The following is an 18,744-nucleotide window of genomic DNA, read 5'->3' as shown; positions in this document are numbered from 1 at the left end:
TACTTAGAAATATACACATTTCTGATTGTTAGACACAAGAATGCCTGATCTCAGCCCCTTGAGTACTCCTCCAGGAAGATAGATGTTAAGGACTGCTTTAGTTGGATACAGTTAGTGTTATTTGCAAAACGGTGAAGATTACAGGCGTTAAAGATACGGGATGCAGTGCAAACAAAGGATTTGTTAAATTTAATGGTGAAGGGGAATTTGAAGGGTAGTTTTTGTAAACCTATTATCTCTCTTATGTGCTGACACCATAGGTTTAAATGCATTTAGCATAGAGCCGAACATTATAAAGGTAGGATGGGGTTTTCAATTTGAGAATTTTGTGCGTAGTAACGGCTACTGAGATTTCCCGTCGTTCATGGAGTTTCAACCATTGCAGCTGTACGTAATAGGGTATAATGTGTTAATCACGCCTGGCATTTGTAACGTAACGAACACATGCGTTTGGTACTCTCTGTATTTTTATGTTCAAAATTTCAGACAAGTCGTTGTATACGACTGATCCATTGTCAATTTTTGGGAATATAAGACTTTGAACAAGTAGTTTTCGCATGAAAGATGGTGTACATGACACGTTGCGTTTGAAAATATACATGGATGACACAACTTTTCTGATCAAATTTGACGTATAATCAGACCAGGATAGGGTTCTGTCGAAAATCCGTCCTAGATTGCTAACGGTGTCACTATAATGAATATCTGTATCTAGAATTTTTATTTCTGGGAGAGATTTGAGATCAACAGTTTTCAGGAGTTTTGTGTAACCTATACAAATAAGCTGAGTCTTAGCCACATTTAACTGGAGGTTATGATTTGCTCTCCATTCGATCAATCGAGATATGCCATGGTTAAAATGCATTATACAAGAAGGTGCGTTGGTGGGACTGAAGTGGGAGTAAGCATGTAAGTCATCAGCATACATGTGAAAGGTACTGCTTTTAAAGACTTCAGAGATGTCATTAATATAGATAGAAAAACGTAAAGGACCGAGGACTGATCCTTGTGGTACGGCACGGTTTGCTGACTCACAGCTAGGGGATCGTCCGTCAACAAAAGTGACTCTTCGTGATCTATTTGATAGATATGATTCAAACCTCGACAGAGCACTCTGCGAGAAGCCAATTGACTTCAACTCAGCAAGAAACAACTCATGATTAATAGAGTCAAATGCCTTAGAGAAATCAAAGAGACATAAGATAGTAAGCTGCCTCTTATCGGTGGCCGCGCGTATGTCATCCGTAACTCTCAGCAGAGCAGTAGTAGTAATATGGCCCTTCTTGAAGCCGGATTGGTAGGGATTTAGAATGTGGTATTTAGACAGATATTCACATATCTGCTCATGAACAATTTTTCTAGTGCCTTACTAAGTGCACAGATGATGTTAATAGGCCTAAAATCACTACAGACTGCTGTATTTTTCTTTTAGGCACAGGACGTACGTTGCAACGCTTCCATTCTGAGGGATAAAGTCCATTCTGTAGAGATAAGTTAAACAAATGCACAAGGGCAGGAAGAAATATGTCAATGCAGGTAGAAATCATGGATATTGAGATATCATCTGGACGTTCTGACTGATTTTCCTACCTGTGAAGGGTGTACGTACATGAAATAGAAGTTATCTCTGTTACTTGGAGTGAGAAATCTATAATGTTTGGCAGTTTCTGATTCTTTCGGAGAGTTGAAGTTAGAGACTGATGCCATATAATACTCATTTAATTCAGATGGAATGACAGGCATCTGGCTATCTAGAGAGTGACTGACTCCAATACCAAGTGATTTCGCAGCACGCCAAAAAGCTGAGGTACTCTTACAGTTACGGAAACTGTTGTACGCATACTTCACTTAAATGTTTCTAATGACTTGTCTCATTACGCAAGATCCTGAATTGCTCGTAATCATCTGGAAGTTTTGTTATAATACATTTCTTCCTAGCTCTTTCCCGTTTACTTATCAATTCCTTACTACGCTTATTGAACCATGGTGTTGAATGGTGTTTTACGATAATTATTTTTTGGGGCGCATGCTTGTCATAGAGAGAAAGTACAAAGCTGTCGAAGAGAGATACTTTGTTGATCTATGTCATAAGACTGGAAAAACGTATTCCAGGGTAGTAATTCAGTGTCAGCACGAAAATTGTTTACGTCAAATTTACTGAAGTCTCGAACAAGAATTGTTTTGGCGTGGATAAAGTGAATACAGCATAGAGCAAGTGATGACCAGAAATATCGGCAGCTGGTTCCTGTCCGTATTCTACTACCAACTTATTGCGGTTGGATGAGATTATGTAGAGAGTGCTATCGGAAGCGGCAGTATTAAAGGTTGGATTGAATGGAAGGTAGTCGAGTTTACAAGCGTTGAGCACGTCACCTGTGTTTTCGCTTTCAAACGTCCCAGTTCCGAATCAAGCATTAACATCGCCCACAACGAACATATATTCATAATTCATAACATGAGAATACATATCCTTCAGGAATGTGTCCATGCATCCTACGTTTGATGGACGTTATATAAAGCGAAAAGAATTGTAATGTCTGAAAGGGCTATATCTAAGACTATGTACTCGGGTTTCTTACTTTATTCTCCAGGAGATTTGCTAAGTACACTACATTTTATGCTGTTCTTCAAGTAAACTGCAACACCACCAGCGGCTCCGTTTATTCTGTTATTACGGAAAATATTATACCCATGAAGACAGACGGCAGAATCTGGTACTGAAGGTTTAAGAAATGCTTCACTGACTGCGATAATATCAAACGAACTCTTGTCAAAAATGTGCCGTAACTCAGATATATGGGAGGAGTCAACAAGAGACTGAGAACTGATATGAATGACCTTAAGAATTCTTGTATTTCTCACACTAACATCGTATAGTAAGTCAGATAAGACACACTCATTACTTTTCATGAGTTCAATATAGTATAAAGGATTAAACACAATAGTTAAATAACAGATCTTTCAAAGAAGTATGATTATTTTAGTAGCCTATATCAATATAAAAATAATTTACGGCTTTAGAAATTATGTGATGAAGTGAGATAATATATATATTTATTGAACGAATCAACGACTTCCCACCATTACGGGTTGCCATAACGGACAAAGTAAAGCATATCAGAATAGAGAATGAGGAATACGAACTATCTCGCCACATCATTTCAGTGGAGCTGGGTAGCGTTTCTTCAGTTCCTCGAGATCCCGTTTCGTCTTCACTCGATGTTACACATCACCAGTGCGTACGATTATAACACCATCCATAGTCCACACTGAATTTAGTCCGAAATGGCTTACAGCACGTTTGAGAATGTCAGTACGGGTCTTAGTTAGGTCCTCCCGTATAGTTATACCACTATTCTTTAACAGCCTCTTTGATTTAAGGACTGCATTTCGGTGTAGAGAAATATAGAGAGGATATGAGAAAAAACTGTTGTCACACTTAAGGCTTTTGGCATATAATGTTATATTATGTAGAGTAATAAATAAGTTACAGGACTGTCAGCAACTTACAAAAAAAACACAAGTAAAACAAAACCTCAACATAGTTACGAAATGGACAGCAGACAATGGTATGATGATAAACGGGGTGAAAATGCAGGTTCTGAGTTTTACCAAGAGGAAAAGTCCTCTGAGTTTTAATTACTGGGTTGTTGAGGGTGATCGTACCTCAAGGAGATCTCTGTAAGTACCTAAGTGTTAATTTAAGGAAAGATCTTCATTGGGGTAATCACATAAAGCAGGTTTAATAAAGGTTACAGTTCTCTCCGTATGGTTATGAGGGTATTTATGTGTTATAGTGAGGATGTAAAGGAGAGATGGTGGTGGTTATTATTGTTTTAAGAGGGAGTACACCTAGGCAACCATCCTCGAAATAACACTAATCAGAGCCGGGCTGAGTGGCTCAGAGGGTTAAGGCGCTGGCCTTCTGACCCCAGCTTAGCAGGTTCGATCCTGACTCAGTCCGGTAGTATTTAAAGGTGCTCAAATACCTCAGCCTCGTGTCGGTATATTTACTGGCACATAAAATAACTCTTGCGGGACTAAATTCCGGCATCTCGGCGTCTCCGAAAACCGTAAAAAGTAGTTAGTGGGACGTAAAGCAAATAACATTATTATTATTATTATTATTATTATTATTATTATTATTATTATTATTGTTGTTGTTGTTATTAATAATAATAATAACACTAATCAGAGAGAAAAATGGAAGGGATCTGACATATCGGAAAATGAAGGTATCGGCCAAAAGGAAGACAATGGCCAAGAAGGGCGTAGACTCCCCAGGCCTCGTGCTCTAATACCGTCGCGGTCGGAAAAGAACAAGAGTTGACCAAGGAAGGCCAGATGGGATAGTTGAAAGTAAAGGGCCTGGCACAGGTAAGCGGAAGCAATGCCGGAAATCATCTCAGGGCCCCGTGGTCTCCAATCCCTGGGGACCCCTTTTAGTCGACAGGCAGGTGATACCGTGGGTGTTATTCTACCGCCTCCACCCACAGGGGGATGTAAAGGAGAGAGTTTTTAATTAAATAACCGGTAAGACACGAATTAGAGTATGGTTGAAGTGTAGGAGACCCTAATCAAGATTACTTGATTCGAGAACCGGAAAATATCCAAAAGAAGGCATCACGATTTGTCCCGTGTGATTTCTAACAAAATATGTTGCAAACTTCGGGCTGGGAAGAGAAATTAAAGAATAATTTTTAACTTCTTTGAAGTAATTTAAGAAAAGACTAGGTAAACAACTGACAGTATCTCGGCAATAGCCCTAAATGCAGATCGCTGGGATTAATTAATTTAATTAATTAAATTATAGAGACAAAAAGGGGTGAAAAGTATTCGCACCGGCAGAGTCGGAAGGGAAACAAGTAGGCTAATTTAGGTTATTATCGTTTCCGCTAGCACACGCTCGAAAGCTAAGAGAATAAGAGCTGACCAAGGGAGGTCGAATAGGATAGACGAAAGTGAGGAGCCTGGCACAAGTGAGTGGAAGCAATGACAGGACTCGGCTAAGAACCCCGTGGCCGCTAACTGACACTCCCCTTTTGGTCGCCTCTTACGATGGGCAGGGGATACGTGGATGATATTCTATCGCTCCCTTCCACAGGGGAATAAGGGCATGAAAAAAAGGACTCCATAGGTCTCGCAAATCTAATACGGTCACAGCCAAAAAGAAATAAAATGAATTGACCAAGGGAGGTTAAGTAAGTACAAGCAATGGCAGACTCAGTTAGGAGAAACGTTGTCCCACCTAGGGTCCGCTTTTCGTCCCCTCTAACGACAGGTAGGAGATGCCGTGGGTGTATCTTACTGCCCTCACCTACAGGAGGAAAATTGGCGCGTGATAGTGTATGTTTGTCGCATTTAATGTTTTATTTATTTGATCCGTTTACCCTCCAGGGTTGGTTTTCCTCCGGGAATCAGCGAGGGATCACACCTCTTACCGTCTCAAGGACAGTGTCCTGCAGCGTGAGACATTTGGTCGGAAATACAACTGGGGAGCAGGATCAGTGTCTCGCCCGGGTGGCCTCACCTCTTATGCCGAACAGAGGCCTTGTGGGAGAGATGGGAAGATTGGAAGGGACAGACAGGGAAGAGCGAAAGAAGTGGCCGTGGCTGGAGAAGAAGTGAGGAAACCACGGAAAACCACTTCGAGGATGCCTGAGGTGGGAATCGAATCGCTCTCTACTCAGTTGACCTTCCGGCGCTGAGTGGACCCAGTTCCAATCGTCATACCACTTGTAAAATTTCGTGGCATAGCCGGGAATTGAATCCGGGCCTTCCGGGGTGGCAGCTTATCACACTAAGCACTTCATCACAGAGGCGAGCCATTTAATATTTTATCAGACCTAATTTTAAGTATTATCGAAACATAATTCACCTCGCATATAAATAGAAACCCTGTGGATACCTTCAACAAATATTTTATCTATAGGTTCAATTGTTTATGAGAAATGAATACCTGCAAGGAAATTGCACAATAGTTTGCGCTCATTGAGAGATTGAATGAGTGTATGTATGTATGTATGTATGTATGTATGTATGTATGTATGTATGTATATTATTATTATTATTATTATTATTATTATTATTATTATTATTATTATTATTATTATTATTATTATTATTATTATTATTATTATTATTATTATTAATCAATGCACAACTAGTGTCTGGTTCATCTAATACGTTATTGATTCACCTGCTGTTTATCGGCAGATTCCTCCGTTTCGCCTGGACACGTGTCTTCACTGGACGTCATGTTCAATGAGGTAGAGTTGGTTGACTTCACCATGGCGACGATGGCCACCGAGAGCATTCCTCTGACGGCGTAGCTTAGCAGCACGCCGAGAATAAGTAGAGCTGCTACTATGTACCTCAGACATCCTGCGAACAATAGTGGCAATGTTTCTGTTATCTCCCGCATAAAGCGAAATCATATCTTGGCTAGAATATGTCTGTATATCCCTCAGCCTCTTTTTCCTGGTACGGGGTCTGGATGAGGTGACACGGCATTATGTGGCATATTTTTACTGCCGGATGCCCTTCCTGATGCCAGCTTCAGTTGAGAGTGTTGGTGGTGATTATTGTTTTAAGAGGAAGTGCAACTAGGCAACCATCCTCTTTACAACACTAATCAGGGAGAAAAAAAAATGGAAAAGACCGACACTTGAATAAAAGATGGTATTGGCCAAAGAAAGACAAGGGCCACGAAGGGGTGAAAATGAAAGACTCTCTAGGCCTCGGAAACCTCTTACCGTCGAGGTTGGGAAAGAACTAGAGTTGACCACGGGAGGTCGGATGGGATAGATGAAAGTGAGGAGCCGGCGCAAGTAAGTGGAACAAACGCCAGGACTCAGTTGAGGGCCAACCCACGCTCCCGAGTTCAGAGCCTCTGGGCTCCTTTTAGTCCCCTCTTATAACAGGCAGAGGATACTGTGGGTTTTATTCTACCGCTCCCACCCACAAGAGGATCTCACTTCAGAAGCTAATGAGGATGAAATGAATGTTGGCCAATGAAATTGAGTAACAGGGGCGTAGCCAAAGGGGGAGGTTAGATACCTCCCCGCCCCCATAAAGATTTTACAAAAGAATATAAACGGGAACTCATAGTAAACAAGTGAAAATAGACTCAATGTGTTGGCTCTTTTGAACATTCACGGAGACATAACTTAATTGTAGAACCAACAGATCACTTGAATCTATTTTCTAAGAAGCCGCAAAAGTTCGAATTTAGATTGTAATATGAACATACCTTTCCCCGTAAAACCATTCACCGTGATCATATTGTTCTTGTTGGTATTTTAATGTAAGATTTAATACTGTACTGTAATTTGATTTGATTTTTTTTTTAGTTGCTTTACGTCGCACCGATACAGATGGGTCTTATTGCGACGATGGGGCAGAAAAGGCCTAGGAATGGGAAGGAAGCGATCGTGGCCTTAATTACGGTACAGCCCCAGCTTTTGCCTAGTGTGAAAATGGGAAACCACGTCCAATCTGAATATCAACATAATTGACTTATATTAGTCTCCTTATAATGACACTCACGTATTCGCTCACTACACTCTCACAAGCGCCTTTATTACTGTATGTTCTAACCCCCGCTATTGGTCGATCCAGGCTACGCTACTGTTGAGTAAGGAGGTGTAAAGAAATGTGGAAAGAAGGACCTTCATGTGTCGGTGCACCGTAAGGCAAATTGTAAAAAAAAGAAAAGAAAAAAAGTGTTGCCTTTAGATTCCCCATGCGTGTTTTCTTTTTATATAGATATGGCATTTGGTCTGGATCGACCATAACGCCAGCAATATATATATAAACACATACAAATCGTAAATGAACACATTTAGAATTCTGCTCTGGGAGAATTCATGTTACACAAGAAATTAGCTGATCTGCAAAAGTCTGAAATGAAACAAGCTAGAGGTGAAATGGATTATTTTGAAAATATTACAAATATTGCATGTAAATCAGTCACTGTTGCTAGTCTATGCATTTAAAATTTAAAATGCACACACACACTCAAGTTGGCACAGAATTAATACTCTCTATGTAGAAAGGGATAAAACTGTTATTCACCTTGGGTTAAAAAACCAGTTGAGTCTTTAACAAAACCATCCACACATGTTCATTATGTATAATGCCACTGTGAGCAGGTATCCACACAAAATGAATGCTAAATCCTCTTTGCATTAAGGCGTACACTTTCTGAAGAATAGTAATGCTATGTACATTGGTAGATTGGCGTAATCTAGGCGTAGATAGCGTAGTAAGAACACTTACGGAATCGCTTAAGTTGACACACACTGACCGTGTACCATTTCCAATGTAGTCAAGAGCTGCACTAATCGCTATGGCTTCTGCAGAAAATATTGATCTATCCGAAGGTAATGAATATTCGGTTGCAACTGAGGTATTTGGACAGAAGTAAAAACATCCTACAATGGAAGTAAAGTTGGCCTTGAACCATATGTATTCTAAATGCATTAGGACAGTTGGTTGATAGACATTCCTCCAACACTTGCGGAATAGCCTGCGTGCTGTGGCCTGTATGAAGTTTATGGAATGGTATCGGACGAAGACATTGCTGGTACGGCGTATCATACTCGTATGTACTGGTCCTCACCGCCTTGCTCGTGAATAATTGGAAGTTAGAGAGAAAGACATGTCTGTTGCAGAGCGGAAATTCTTGTAATAGCTGTGGTTAGCGTTGTTGTATAATGATAATTAACAGATGTTGAAGTCCTGAAATGGTGAGAGAATCTGACACAGATGCTCGCTTCAGGGTGAATATATATGACAGCAAATGTCTCCGTATTTGCAGTGGCATTTAAGCTGCTCTAGTAAAAGAGCGTTATTCGGAGTTGAATTCATAGCCGCTATACAAAGCCGAATACATCGGAACTATAATATGTCTAATGTTTTAATATAGCGTCTCAAGCCACTATGATGAAACATGCAGTCGTAATCCAATGTACAGTATATCTATATAGTGTGAACAGTACAATGGCATAGGCACCCCACCACGTTCTAGTTAAAGTACGTATAATATTAAAGGCTTTCTCTGCGTTCTTCAAAAGATGTTGGAAGTGAACGGACCACGTCAATCGGCTATCATATATTAGCCAAAGAAATTTACCGTGAGCTTGTACTAAGAAATTAAACGGACCTAAGACCGAGTTTAATATTGGATGCTGTAGTCTTCGATGTGTAAAAATAATGCTCTGGACTTGCTTGCAGATATTTCCAGTCCGTTGCTTATTACCCAGGTTTCCATGCTGTTAACCGCGCCGTGGAGCTGCTGTTTGGTGTCTCCAATCGTATTCGTCGAAGCGAAGAGGCAGACGTCATCAGCATACTGAAGAATGGTGACAGGTGAAGAAAATATTGCTTCCAGATCAGTGGTATATATCTTGTTTAATAAGGGGTTCAAACCTGCTCCTTGTGGGAGGCCTTGAACTACATGCCGTGGACCCAACAGTACATTCCGATGTCGGAAGTCTCCCTTATTTGTAGTAGAGTACCGTATAGATACTTGCAACAGAGGGGTCAGAAAGGCCCAACGCGAGTAGTTTATCGATTAGGATTGACATGTGAACATTATCGTAAGCAGAAGATATGTCTATAAATAGAGCTGCTAAAATCATGTTCTTAATGAAGGCAGAGTGAATGGCAAACATAAGAGGTGCATGACTGTCATAAGATCCTCGATTGTTGCGGAAACTGCTTTGTGTCCTTGGTAATAAATTGAGTTTCTTCAACACCATTCCAGTCTGTGTTTAACCATCCATTCCACAGTCTTGATGATGATAATACTAATGATTTATATGAGGCGGAATCTCCTGGTGTCTTTCCTTGCTTGAGTATTGGGTCTATCATCTGCGTTGTCCATGAAGCCGGAATAGTTTGTGTAGACCAAACTGTGTTTATAATCCATAACAAATGCCTCATAGCTTCTAGGGGGTGATGTTGTAACACTGGATATCTAATATGGTCCATATCGGGTGACGTATTTGAACTGTTCTTAATGTCCAATTGAAGTTCTTCTAAACTAAGTGGAGTACTTAAAAAATGGCCTGTCGGTTGTAGATTGAAAGACATACGACGGGTTATAACAGAAGTTGGAGCAATTCTACACGCAAATTCTCTTAGCCAAGAGCTTTCCACAGTATCTTCTTGATGACTGTAATTCCTATTTCTGAACGATTTAATACGATGCCATACATCACTGATACATGTGTCAGATTTAGAGATGAAAAAAATCTGCTGCCAACTGTTGTATGTCCTCCGCTCTCTCCGCTCAGCGCCAGCCAGCCGCACGCACGCAAGCGTGGATATTTCGAGACTCGACGCGCAGCCTTCAGTGCGCGTGCCTGTAACGTCGAGTGCTGTATAAAAGGAGCTCCCTGCCTACCACTCTCCAGGATTCTCCCCAGTGTCTTGCTCCAGAATACACTGTACGTCGAACACGGAGGCTACTCCTCTTAAAAATGTGTCTCGACCAGGTGGACGGAATTCTGGTAGTATGAGGTTTCACCTCAGGTCACTGTTCCAAGTTCCCGTTCCTTCATCCAAGTCGAGCCCCAATGCTGTACTCTACATATCCCCTATCTCCCTCAGGCTCCGACAGTCACACATTAGACTCTCTAATTGTGTACTTAGCTTTCCTTCAGTGCAAGCTCATAAACTCAAACACTGCAAGTAGAAGGAACTCTCTTCACTAATCCATGCTAGTGAAACTGATAGTTTTCGACTATCACGAACTGAACATTCTTACGAACTATCTTTTCAAGATAGAAGCTAGTGTAAATACATTCCAAGTGTATATAGTGTACAGTGACAGAAACTCTCCCAAGCTTAATTATCTACTTTGCTTCAAGACAATTTTATGTTTATTCTTGTAAATTTCTATATGAAGCAAATAAACAAGTTGTGTTCTGGTAAACCTTATCCTGTTTACAACACCAACTCCTTTCCTTCTGGTTCATTAAAATTTTTAACATATGCGTTAGTACGCTGGTACTGTATAAAATTGTCACATTGTAAAATGTTGCCTAAGGTAGCGGAATGGAGTCTCGGCGTAAAGCAACTGCATGTGAGGAGTGTGCATTCCACTATGGTGCGGGATGTCCCTTTATGGGAACTAGCCTCGTGCGTGGTATAGCTGAGTCTGCAGCACGTTCCAAAGCACGAACAAGTAGAGAGTAACTATCAACTGCTGACAGTTTAACTAGAAAATTTTGAGTTTCCTGTATCTTGTTCTTCGAATAAACGTTCCAATTGGCCTTCTTGATGTTTCACTAATTGCGAGGAATTTTATGTGGAATGGTAGTTACAGTTGTTTGCAGTTTAATCTCAATAGAATAATGATTTGAACCCACTGAGTCTGAAAGAACTGGCCTGTTACTTATGGTGGCGACGTAAGAGGAGCATATGCTTACATGAACAGCCGAGTGGCGGGCGTACGGTGAAGGTACCAACGTAGGAGAATGATAATTCAAAATAATAAAATCATAAGCGTTAACCATTTGTAAAAGGGAATCCCCAAATCGATCTGTGAAATAGCATCCCCATCCAGGGGTATGGGCATTAAAATCACCACACACACAAGATATCGTGCAGTGCAATGGAATAATAGTGCATTCCATGTCATCATGTCGATTACAAAGAGCGGTGCAGAATAAACGGAGACACATGTGAAGTCTATACTACCAGTCTGAATATACGCAGCGGTCACTTGGACGGAAAGGGATAGAACACAGGTGAGTGGAATGTGTTGAGAAACAAGCGAAGTGTGAATAATTAAGGCGGCTCCTCCTTTTCCATCCAGTCAATCAGATATAAGCACTATATAGTTACGAATTACAACCAGTTTAGAAGGCTGAAATCAAGTTTCGGATATGGATGCTATCTTGATATTATGTTCATACAGGACACGTTCAAGACTTTCTGCAAGATGTTCCTTGCATCCATATTCTTCCTACCCATATTTACTAGCTCACCGAATTATTTTATAACTCCTGTGTAGTAGTTTGAGTGCTTAGTAGTGAAAAAGAAGATAACGAATAAATTCAATTTGTATACTGCCCGGGTGACAGATATAGCTTGAGTAATTAAGGTCATGATGAGTCGGATTATTTGATGTACCAAATATTCATTCTTGAACTGTGTTGTCGATGGTCTGTTGTGATACTGAGGGGAGAGGGTAATGATTGGGAAGAATAGGAGAAATTATTACTATTTAGCGTATGATGAATACAATATTATATACAGTATGTACAACAACCATCTCAAGTTCATAACTAAAGTTCCAAATCAAAGGTGAGAGCCAGAAAAGAGCTTCACTTGAGACCAAGTCCTCTATGAAGCCTCTATAAAAGCATGCAATACCGAGCTCGATAGCTGCAGTCGCTTACGTGCGGCCAGTATCCAGTATTCGGTAGATAGTAGGTTCGAACCCCACTGTCGGCAGCCCTGAAAATGGTTTTCCGTGGTTTCCCATTTTCACACCAGGCAAATGCTGGGGCTGTACCTTAATTAAGGCCACGGACGCTTCCTTCCCACTCCTAGCCCTTTCCTGTCCCATCGTCGCCATAAGACCTATCTGTGTCGGTGCGACGAAAAGCAACTAGCAAAAAAAAAAGGCATGCAAAGGACACTCAAATTCAATGTAATCCACTGTCTGCTCCTCTTCTCATCAGTCACATTGCGGTGATGTCTTCTATCCAAATTTGAAAAGAGTGGTTCTACATCTACTTTGGCCGGTCCTAATTCGGTTTAGCGTCCTCCACTGCCGTCTGGGAAGGAAAAATCCATCTAGGCACTTGCAGGGGTTCTTAATGAAGTGATGATGTGGTAACGAGTATTGCTGTTGCCATTGTTCTTTCCAGGCGTACGACACATTAAAGGAGGTGTCTTGTAGGTTCATTGCAGTGCACCAAGAAGGGTGTCTGGGTTTCAGTCGTTTAGCTGGAGAAGCTGCTACGTATATCAGAATGAATAGAGGACCACTGTATAACCTTAAATTACCCTACACATGTCCCCAGGGTGATGCTAAGTGAGAATCATTAGAATAAGTCTGTCGTACGACCTCTTGATGAAGGAAAACGGAGAAGAAACACACCTAGGGGCTCTTTTCAGGGCCCTCAAGTTCGTAACATTGGCCCTTCAATGAAAATATGCCAACTAACCATCGAGGGCATAAGCAGAGCAAAGTGTGAACACCTAGCAAAGGTTCTCAAAGAACACCAGACTCATAGCATTCTGGTTCAAGAAACCCACACGGAAAAAATAGGAGAAATAGGTAAATGTGTTGAAATATAAGTTCGGTTTCTGACATGTGGGAAGTATGGAGTCGGTGGTACAGACGTAAGTGAGGCACAGAGTGCTGCAAGGGAGTAATGCATCAAGACTCTGGTGATCGGTTTCAAGAATTCTACTCGTGTGTAATCGCTCGCATTCGGATTTGGCCTTCGCTCGCTCGGCATCGCCCGGCCGATCGCTCCCCAGTCTCCTCTGAGACAGTCGTGTGACCCGTGCAGTACCAGCTACTAGAGTAGAACGCAGCCCGGAAGGCGGTTTCGTTGCGCAGAGAGAGAGAGAAGTATGAGGTGCGGTGATGCCAATTTGCCTACTCATAACAGCATGTATGTGTAAACATTTTTTCATCCAGTTATACCTTTAATTCCAAAGCGATGGCCTATATATTTTTGGGCTTAAAAGTTTCCTGAAAGTCCAAGTTAATTTTTAACATCAGACCCCGAGAAAGTGTTGAGGGACATTTTCGAGATATTAAAGAAGTTAAATGGAAGTTGAGAGAAATGAAGGCGAAGTGCAGAGAACATAACAGCATGAATGAGTAAACAATTTTTCATCCAGTTATATCTTTAATTCCAAAGCGATGACCTATATTTTTCGTGGGCTTAAACGTTTCCTAAAATTCCAAATTAATTTTTAACACCAAACCCCGCGAATATGTTGAGGAAACTTTTCGAGATATTAAGGAAGGTAAATGTAAGGTGAGATAAGTGAAAGGCGAAGGGCAGAGAGCATAACAGCATGAATGTGTAAACATTTTTTCATCCAGTTATATCTTGAATTCCAAAGCGACGACCTATATTTTTTGTGGGCTTAAAAGTTTCGTGAAAGTCCAAATTAATTTTTAACATCAAACCCCGAGAAAGTGTTGAGGGAAATTTTTGAGATATTAAAGAAGTTAAATGGAAGTCGAGAGAAATGAAGGCGAAGTGCAGAGAGCATAACAGCATGAATGTGTAAACATTTTTTCTTCCAGTTATATCTTGAATTCCAAAGCGATGACCTATATTTTTCGTGGACTTAAACGTTTCCCAAAAGTCCAAATTAATTTTTAACATCAAAACCCGCGAAAGTGTTGAGGAAAATTTTCGAGATATTAAGGTAGGTAAATGGACGGTCCAGTTTCAATGCCTTAGGATATTCGCCGTTTTTGTACATATCAAATATTGTTGTACGCAGAACATTTTTATTGAAATCATCGAGGAACGTCACTGGCTTCTTCCTCTAAGGGTTCTTCTCTGGTGACCTGAACACCGCATTATTTTTATTTCCGAAGCTTGTTTTATCCTCTGTATTGTTCGCAGGCCGATACCACACGCGAGTGCTGTCTTCTTTTGAAGCGTGGCAACATGGCGTTCCTCACCTTCCCCTATGAACGCCTGCTGCTGCATGCTTACAAAATACAAATACACTTTAAATACTATTTCCCTCGCCTGTCGACGGAATACTTGTCTTTTTGCTCTTCCTGGATCTATCGTTCACACGGAAATAGTTCCCTAAATTCGTTGATTATGATATTTACAAATAATACTCGAAACATTCACTCGTGACCCGCACAAACAGGCACCTCTTACTGAAATGATTCTATTGGCTCAGCGGAAAGCACGTCATACTACAAAGCGCGCGAATGTTACTGCGCAACCCTCTTCAAACCGCCTTCCGGGCTGCGTTCTACTCTAGTAACATCTGAGCCTAAAATACATAATTCTATGCATTTATTCAATTCATTATCTAGAGCTTTAATTGGCATTATTTTTGTAAGCAAATTACCACAAAATAATTTAATCTATTGTACCACCTATTCAATACAACCACGTGCTACGTAGGTGAAATTTACTTAACACTATGTACACTTCTTAGGAACATGTTTCGCCCTTTGTTAAGCCTGTAGGTAACCTTAAGGTCAAAAGTCAGAATCATTAACCAATCATACAAGGAATACATTGAAAATATGTTACACTTTTAAAACATCTTAAGTGAACATGCTATAATTATAATATAGAAAATGTCTAATGAGAATAAATATACAAGAAATATGTTTTTTTCAAAATAAAACAAAACAACACACAACAAATTCATCTAAATGTAACAACAACACAAAGCACAATATTAATAATTGTAAATTAATAATGACACCAAGAAAAGAACTCAAAAACTGAAGTGAAATTCATTCTTGTGAATGCTGTATATTGAATAATAAGCAAAAAACTCTGAAACAATTAGAAGTGCATTTAATATACGAAAATGTAAATATTGTATCACTATCTAAATACATGAAAGTTTAAATAAACCGGGGTAACAGGCGGGTACAGGGTGTAACTCACACTGGGTAACGCCTTTTTGTGGCAAACCACACGCCAGAAACTACATCAATCGAAATTTAAAATGCGTGTGTCAAAGCTCACCCGTCCAATAATTTGATAACAATTAAATAACCCCGTCCGCCTCTGTGTTGTAGTGGTTAGTGTGATTAGCTGCCACCCCCAGAGGGCCGGGTTCGATTCCCGGCTCTGCCACGAAAATTTGAAAAGTGGTACGAGGGCTGGAACGGAGTCTACTCAGCCTCGGAACTGAGTAGAAGTGGGTTCGATTCCCATCTCAGCCATCCTGGAAGTGGTTTTCCGTGGTTTTCCACTTCTCCTCCAGGCAAATGCCAGGATGGTACCTAACTTAAGGCCACGGCCACTTCCTTCCCTCTGCCTTGTCTATCCCTTCCAATCTTCCCATCCCCCACCAAGGTTCCTGTTCAGCATAGCAGATGAGGCCGCCTGGGCGCGGTACTGGACATTCTCCCCAGTTGTATCCCCTGACCCAGAGTCTGAAGCTCAAGGACACTACCCTTGAGGCGGTAGAGGTGGGATCCCACGCTGAGTCCGAGGGAAAAACCGACCCTAGAAGGTAAGCAGATTAAGAATAAGAAAGAAGAATAAGAATAAATAAAAACCAAACCCCATGGCAGTACAGCCCTTGAAGGGCCTTGGCCTACCAAGCGACCGCTGCTCAGCTCGAAGGCCTGCAGATTACGAGGTGTCGTGTGGTCAGCACGACGAATTCTCTCGGCTGTTATTCTTGGCTTTCTAGACCAGGGCCGCTATCTCACCGTCACATTGCTCCTCAATTCTAATCACGTAGGCTGAGTGGACCTCGTACCAGCCCTCAGGTCCTGGTAAAAATCCCTGACGTGGCCGGGAATCGAACCCGGGGCCTCCGGGTATGAGGCAGGGACGCTACCCCTACCCCACCAAAATATAAGGTCAAAGAGTCCCCTAGTTGGACTGGTGGCCCACTCCCAAATAGGGAGAGTGAAATTACGATAAGTAGCAGCAGCAATTTTACGCTAGGCTTTTAACATTCAAATACCGATCAATTTAGTGATGGGTTGCGACTGGAATCGCGAAGAGTCGATTCCATATGCCTGGGGAATTCCGGAATCGATTCCGAGGAACTAGTAGCACCATGTATGATGCAGATACGTAAACACGTGCAGCACGAATGTGTTCTGTAATGTGAGTTCGTTTTGGTTTATAACCGGGTAACTTTGCAAGCCATGCCTGCTCTCATTGCAGTGTCCTGCAGTTACATAGCCTATTGTAATGCGACTGTAATTTGACCAGAAAATATGATTCTCTGTCTGAAACTAATCAAATTGTATGGATTGTAAACATATCAAAACTTGTACGGGGATTATGACATAATATAACACTACTATTTCAACAAAATACAATTGTACTAAAGAGACAACCTTAACTAATGTTAAGCTGTGATGAAAACAAAAATAGTAATTCTGACAGTTTCTCATAATAATATCTAGCAGTAGTATGAAATGTTTTTCTTCTTTTTCTACCACTTTACCCACACCTATGGGGTCGCTGGTGCAAACTGTATCGCACATGTTGATTTGGCCCTGTTTTACAACCGGATGCCCTTCCTGGCTCCAGCCCTATGTGCGTGCTCCTCTGGTGGTTGGTAGTGTAGTGTGTTGTCTGAATATGAACAGGAAAATGTTGGGACAAACACAAACATCCAGTCTCCGCGCCAAAAGAACTAATTAGAGGTGATTAAAATACCCCACCCGACAGGGAATCGAACCAAGTACCCTCTGAACCGAAGGCCTCAATGCTGACCAGTCAGCCAATGAATCGGACAGTAGCACGAAATGTTCGTTGCAAATTAAATGTAATGGAAGACAGGTATACTACGAAACAAGTTGTGTACTTATATAAATGTGACTTAAGTTCACAGACTTTATACGTTTATACTAGCGATATTTGAAAACTGCAATAGAAAAATACAGTATAAGCATAAATAACAATTCGATTGCTACAACCAGTATCGGAATGTGAAATGTGATTTCCAGACAACCAGGATAAATTGTTATTTCATTATTATGTGGCATAATCCATTCATGACAGCCAATAAGACATTTCTCTGTGTACAAAAGAAATAGTAAATATCGCACATTCGAATTTGCCCCACTTGTATACGGAAGACTCACTCTAGTGAGTATGCCCAGCACACACCGGTGACGTCATCGGGAACCGATTCCTCGCATGCGACGTTGAGTGCGACATCGGAGTCGTAGGAACCGATTCTCGCGATTCCAGGCGTCATTCCCGCACATCACTACCAATCATCACTGCCTACTGACCATGGGTATGTATTGCGCAAGTATATTTGCATGACCGGAGGTCGGTAATGCCTTTGAAGTTGAGCCAGAAGTACTCCTGAAGAATGTGGTAATGTGATGGGAAGGGCCCACGGAAAATAAACGGTGGTTGTTACGCGTGGATGTTGATGGGATGGAAGGAGTTGGTTGTAGCCCTGTTTTGCCGTCTGTTGTGTGTAAACAAAAAAAAAAAAAAAAAAAAAAAAAAAAGATATCACTAGCATATGTGTCTGATTGAAGGTGTGCCGCAAAACTACCTTTGTCCACATTCTGTATTCACTTGCATAGGTGAATAGTGATATGTTGCCTCACGGCAACAATGTGCAGTAAAAGGTTATAGTAGAGGGCATACCTGATACACTGTTGTCAGTAGCTGGTGGAACATTTGACATATCACTAGTAGTAGGCACAGGCATATCCGTTAGCAGGTGTTGTTGATGTTGAAGTAGCTGCTGCTGCGGTTGCTGTTATCATCAAATATGTTTGTGATGTGTTATAATCCGTCGCATCCAACTGTATAGTACCCTTATTGTAACAACTTTGTAGAGCCAGATTAATGGTCTGGCCCGTATCAGGGGCCAAATCTTGTTTCTCTTAATTACTGTAGTCCAGCGAATATATACGCTCACATCCGCAATATTTAAGCACTCATATATATATAAGTTGGCTATTTGACAGATACACAAGCACAACAGGCCAGGCACAGACCACACAATACAGAGAGCAAGCACTGCGATGTTGACTCGACCAAGACACAAACGGAA

At 41.1% G+C, this 18,744-nt stretch overlaps 1 protein-coding gene across 4 annotated transcripts in view; it reads right to left on the bottom strand.

Annotated features, from left to right (window-relative positions):
• LOC136881132 (sialin) overlaps positions 1-18,744 on the bottom strand; it is a 90,067-nt gene that overhangs the window by 42,507 nt on the left and 28,816 nt on the right. For 2 of the 4 annotated variants that reach the window (XM_067153798.2, XM_067153799.2), the window contains exon 2: positions 6,200-6,384. In XM_067153798.2, coding sequence (XP_067009899.2) covers positions 6,200-6,384 — 185 coding nt within the window. Of the gene's footprint in view, positions 1-6,199; positions 6,385-18,332; positions 18,740-18,744 lie in introns of those variants that run through there. The other 2 variants (XM_067153797.2, XM_067153800.2) reach the window with 2 other exon arrangements.

This window comes from Anabrus simplex, chromosome 9 (genome assembly GCF_040414725.1).
Source record: "Anabrus simplex isolate iqAnaSimp1 chromosome 9, ASM4041472v1, whole genome shotgun sequence".
In the NCBI taxonomy this organism is placed as follows: Eukaryota; Metazoa; Arthropoda; class Insecta; order Orthoptera; family Tettigoniidae; genus Anabrus; species Anabrus simplex.
This window is presented reverse-complemented; position numbering and strand designations above follow the sequence as displayed.